The sequence below is a fragment of the Diospyros lotus genome, chromosome 9 (genome assembly GCF_014633365.1).
Source record: "Diospyros lotus cultivar Yz01 chromosome 9, ASM1463336v1, whole genome shotgun sequence".
NCBI classification, from domain to species: Eukaryota; Viridiplantae; Streptophyta; class Magnoliopsida; order Ericales; family Ebenaceae; genus Diospyros; species Diospyros lotus.
Window position 1 is genome coordinate 7,623,555 of NC_068346.1, and position 6,000 is coordinate 7,629,554.

General features: G+C 35.5%; 1 protein-coding gene across 2 annotated transcripts in view; it reads left to right on the top strand.

The window, feature by feature from the left end:
* Positions 1 to 2,415: 2,415 nt before the first annotated feature.
* The window catches only part of LOC127809620 (protein VAC14 homolog), a 32,793-nt gene continuing 29,208 nt past the window's right edge, over positions 2,416 to 6,000 (top strand). For both annotated transcript variants that reach the window (XM_052348559.1, XM_052348560.1), the window contains exons 1-3: positions 2,416 to 2,841; positions 2,942 to 3,055; positions 3,195 to 3,260. In XM_052348559.1, the coding sequence (XP_052204519.1) occupies positions 2,752 to 2,841; positions 2,942 to 3,055; positions 3,195 to 3,260 (270 nt within the window). In that variant the 5' untranslated portion in view covers positions 2,416 to 2,751. The remainder of the gene's footprint in view (positions 2,842 to 2,941; positions 3,056 to 3,194; positions 3,261 to 6,000) is intronic.

Here is a 6,000-nt window from a genome sequence, read left to right on the forward strand (position 1 = left end):
GAGATGCAAGGTGACGGGCTTCAATAGGGTGTCTTTTCGTCTTTGAAGTTGGTTGTGAGAGACTTTAGTGGCAACAAGCTTCATAAGTGAGAGACAACGACGATAGCTAGCGGTTGAGCTTCACAGCTTGTATTATTCCTCTCGAGGAAAAGTAAGGCAACGAAATGAGAGGTTACGATGAGAGAAAGGCAACGAAGGGAAAAAAGGGCTGGAAAAGAAAAGCAACAGAGACCAAGGAATGAAAAAAAGAGAGGAAGAGAAAAAATGAGTTTCTTGGGTTGTGGAGAGATAGTGGATTTTTTGGGTAGAGAGAGGAAAGAGAAGGGAGAGAAAAGCGAGGGAAAGTATATATATATATATATATAGTGTTGATATGTATGTATGTTAAATAATATATTTATAAAATATATATTTAATATATAATTTAATAAATGATATAATAATAATAATATATATATGGATGTCAAATAATATATTTATAAAATATATATCTAATACATTATATATACATGTAATCGTGAACTTTTAATTGAGTTTGCTTACGAATCTCTAATTAAACATGAGTCGAACTTTATTGAGCTTAACTTTGACTTATTTACAAATCGAGATTCAAAATTATGCTCAAGTTCAAATAATTTACCTTAACAAACCAACTTGAGCGAGCTTTTATCGAGTCGAGGCTGAACGAATCGGTTTATTTGTAACTCTAAAGACAATTGTGTTGTTTTAAATTGGAGAATTAGTTACACAATCACAACTAATATCAAGGTATTAATTCTCTTTTGCCATATGATTTGCTATTAATGTTACATTAGATATTATTTAGAACTCATATTACGTCATATCACTAACATTATAGGGAGCAATAATCTGAGAAACAATTCATTGTTTTTAAATCGTTTTATATAATCCTGTGCGTAGTACAATTTTACATAAGTAATAGTCTTTCAACCTAAAAAAACAAAGCTAAAGACTAAAAAGAAATGGAATGAGACGATAAGGTAGGTGGACGTCCTGTTCAACCTAACATGTTGAAATAGACATTGCTCTAAAAAAGTGCCCTTAATGCAAATGGACCTCTCATATGAACTCTTTCATCTGTCTGCTGGCCTTTTTCTTTTATAAATTTATTATTATTATTATTATTTTAACAATTCATTTTCTAGAGTGGCCATTGACATTGTCCAGCCTGGCTGCTTCTGTCCTTCTGATTCTTTTTGACTATTTGGGGGTGTGGAAATATGCATGTCTGTTTGCCCAACTTTAGTGCAGCTTTGCCCCACATTTTTGAAATCCTTGAGCTTCTTTGGTCGTATCTCCACATTTTTTTCCCACAATTTTTATTATTCTTCAAATAATAAAAAATTTAAATTATGTTGTTTCCATGATTTTCACTTTTGTCTGAGAGCACTTGTCATTTTCCTGCTTTTAGTTTGCGTGACGTGTATTTGAAAATTATGTCAAAGTCATATTTAACGTGTCTTTAAAAAATATAAAATAATTCAAAATCCACTTAGAAAGCCTTTCCTCTATGATTTAAACTTATTTTCATCCACCTTTATTTTAATTTATTAATAATTTAATATCACTTGGGCTTTTCAAATTAACAGACAAAAATGAAAAAATTAGGTAAAGGATTTATTAAGCTTAAGCTATACTTTATTAATATAAAAATATACTCTTCATATTTTATAAAATTAGTCTATCATTATAATTATTATTATTATTATAGCTCTTACTTTTTACTAATATTTTAGTTTTTAATAGAGTAATCGTAAAATTATTATTCTTTTTAAGAAATAGTTTTAAAGATGAGTTCGTTTACGTTAAAGTTTTGTAGTTCAATAATGTAAGTTAATTTTAGTTATTTTGATTATGCTGGATATTTTTATTAGTACATGTTACAGTTAAGTCAATCTTTATATATTTTTTAATAATTTTGGACAAGTTTAATTTTGTTATCATTTTATTCAATTTAATTTATAAATTAATTTAGGATGAATCAAAATAACTAAATATCTACGACAAGATATTTAGTTACATTAATTTTGGTTAACTATTGTTAGTTAAGAAATTAGACTAATTTCTACATTATAAATAATTAAATTTTTTAATCTAGTTTTATGTACAAAAACCTAAAGCATTGTTTTCTTTTTTTTTAAAAAAATAAAAAATAAAAAAATGGAATATGAGCTTCGGAGCTCGATCTTATTATCGAAAGGCATTTTCCTGATTTCACAGGGGCAGGACGAAGTAAAATTACGCTACGTATTCACCATTAATGTATAGAATACGCTATCCGAAGCGCACGGTGCACCAGGCCGCAGAAGATAATTCCTCGAGCTCTAGGGGATGAAGCGCACGGTGGCCGAGACCATTAGCCGTTAAAACTCAGCGAGCGACGACGTGACCGAAGCCAAGTCCGACCCGCAGCCGAACCGAACCATACCATACCATACCAAACCAAACCAAACGCAACGCCCCCAGTCTCACAATTCAACGAAACGAAACTCTCCGGGGAGGATTTTCTAGGGTTCCTTCAATCCACTCGATTCACTCCCCCACTCCCATTCTAGATCCGTTGATTCCCAGGCCGAATCTCGAACTCCACCTCGATTGATAAAATCCGAAGACCGCGCGTTCGTATGCGTGTTCCTTAGCGATGTTCCGGTTCCAGCAGGAGAAGATCAGGAAGCGCCGGCCGCTTTGATTCGAGGGATTTGATCAATTTTACTGATTCTAGGGTTTGCTATGGCCGACGCGCTGTCCGTGATTCCCGCCGCTGTGCTCCGGAACCTCTCCGATAAGCTCTACGAGAAACGGAAGAATGCCGCCCTGGAGGTACCGTTGGGATTTTGTGTGTTTAGTGGCTTTTTGCGGGATTGATCGTTGTTTCTAGGGTTTTGAGTGGTTTGGTTCTCGGATCTTGATGTTTTTGCAGGTCGAAGGAATCGTGAAGCAGCTGTCGGCGGGCGGAGATCATGATAAGATCACGTCCGTTATCAATTTGCTGACTGGTGAGTTCACCTGCTCGCCGCAAGCGAATCACCGGAAGGTAAGTCGGGTGGAGGCGGTGAGTGGGGTGTTTGCTTGTGTCATTGTGTTGAAAGGTCTCGTCGGCGAATTTCTTGAGCTCTGGTGTGATGGTTTGGATTTTGTTTTTATTTATTTATTTATTTATTTTGCTGGGTTAGGGAGGATTGATTGGACTAGCTGCAGCAACTGTTGGCTTGAGTAATGATGCAGCTCAGCATCTTGAGGTAGGGGACATAGGGTTTGGAAAGTATACAATTTTAAATTCTCAGTAGTTATTTCTCTACACGTTTCTTTTTTTAGTATAGCAGATTAAAAATGTATTATCTCCACTCCAGTCAATGTAGAGTATTGTGCTGTTGTATAATAAAGACAAGCTTATTGTCTTTAATGAGAGCGAATCCCATGTTATTCCATTGAGGATTGTTCGTGAGTAATCAAGATTTTATCAGAGTGTCTTGTATTCATTTTGTCGTCAAATTAAGGACTCACATTCCTTCCTAATTAGCACTTGCATTTACTACTTCCTTCAAGCATCAAAACCATCTTGGTAAATGAAAAAAATGCAACAAGACATACAGGATTGGATGAGAACTGTATGAACTTCCACAAATAGAAATATTTTGGCATTGTAATTGGTCAACACTAGCATAATTATTTATTTGTAGTATACATGGTGTACATCCTAGTAGCAACTGGAAGGTTGTTTCTTTGTGATAGGAAGATTATGAGTTAAAGTTGCGAAGATCACTTCTTTTCTTTACCAAAAAAAAAAAAAAGGGTAAAGGGAAAAGCTGAGTACAAATATGACTCTCTCCCGGCCCTCACATAATGGAGAGGTTCATGCACTAGGGACGCCCTTCATGCATGGGGTACACCTCTTTTTGATTACATAATTCTCATGCTTATCCTGGGAGAGTATGACCAGTTGTGTAACTTTTCCTCCCTTTGATCAAAATTCATTTTCCTAGGAGAAGCAAAATATTAACATTGTTGGGATGAAAACTAAATCTAGGAGCTCCATTATCTTTTTTCAGTTCATCTTGCTTAATCTATTCTAAGATTGAATTCTTGTCTGCTATGCATTGGTTGCTTTTTCTGTGGGGAAGCCTCTCTTCAAGTCTTCAAACTCAAATATGGAAAATATTTTGAACAGTAATGATAACCTTCGTTTGCCATCAAGCTTAAGATATCTTCATTATGTCATTGATCTTGAAAGGATGTGATATTTATGGTAAGGAGCTTTATTTTTTTAATTCTAAAATTCTTATGCTTATAATTTTTTAGGCCCTCCTGTGTCTGTTCTCTTTGTCTGGATGTCAAGTTCATGTGTCTTATCAATGAAACTAATGGGCCTAAAATCTTTTGACTCATCAGCCCCTTTCTTCATTACTAGGGCAATAAAAATAGTGTCAAGCTTTCCGAAGGGTCAAAAACATGGAAATCCTAGATTACTCCTGGAGCCTCTTTACCCACATCAAGCCAACAATGCTAGAAAAATGCTGAAGTGAAGCCATATGGAACAGCAAATTCTGCTCTTACAATTTAGCATCTCATCTTGATAGAAACTGTGAAAGGTCTGTCCAACCAATCTCTTTGTTCCACAAAAAGAGATCCAGAAACTGAATTAGAAAGTTGGTCTCTGATTCTCATTTTTTATATGGAGCCTACTTAGAAGTCTACAATATATTTGAAGCAATATCTTCTTCCTTCACAATCACTACCACTTCAACCTTATTTTATTTTTGCAAAAAAACTTGGTGTTTTTCTCTCCTTGATGTCAAACACTGCACCTTAATCTCCTCCAGAAGTCTATCAAGTCTCAGGTTAATATTGCCCAAAATCTCATTTTCCAACGTCATTCTTCAAAAGTTTTAAGCTTTTTGGCAAGACAAAAACTACGGGTTCAGACTGCCTATTAACTAACCCATTAACTCTTTTTGAGCGCCAAAGAAACTTCTTCATTAAGTCACATATTCTTGAATGTAAAACGACTGACCCAAGACCACCACAATCAAGCAATAGGGGTGTGCTTAGAGGCTAAATGCAGTAAACAAGATTGAATGACATTCAGGTAATGTTATTCCCAGTTAGAAATAAAGAGAAAGTGATCAATTAGATCCACTCTTCATAGACAAACTTGAGATTTGTGATCCCAGGTAAGATCAGTTTAGAATCATGGGATACTTTTCTATCAGATAGGAAGGGCAAGTCTAAAAGCTATTTTTTCTGCAGTAAAATCCGGGAAGTCCCTTCACACCTGTACCTCTTCTGCAGGGGTATCTAGGAACATTAAAATTGACATCAAGATATATTCCAATTTGCATTCATAACAGCAAATCCTCATATCAATCTCCAGTTCAGTTTATAATGAGGGCCACACATGCTCCAGAGTGACGCCTTCGATACATGAGGCTCCCTAATTTAAGAGACACGAGAAACAATAAATGATCTGAACTTAACATCTAGAGTCTCACATTAAGAGGATTCTCCTAGCTGAGCCTCTAGCATCAAGAGAGGCCACCCACTCTACCCAACTTGCTCCCCAAAGATTTCATATCAAATGTTAAAAGGAACTGACTCAATTTTGGTTTCTTGAAGTCAATTAGGGTCCTTCGATTTCCTAGTTAGATTCTTAGCAAGTTGTCTCTTTCTCGAGTCATTTAGATGCCAACATTCTTAGAGATGACTCGTGGCTTCATGAAAGAAAAGATTAAAAGACTTTCCCCTTTTTTAAACAAAGACTAACACCCTTATTGTAATTGACTAGCATTTAAATTCTTTGGGTTCTCTCACACACTTTGATGTACAAGCATTCAAGGTTTTCCGACTCTTCCTTTTCCTATAGATGTCCTAACACTTCGAATTCTCTAAAATGGCATTAAGGGCTTCCAGCTTGAGGGCCTCAATGGACAACCCAAAACACCTTAATCCCATTAGGTGGAGTTAGCTACATGAATTCTATCC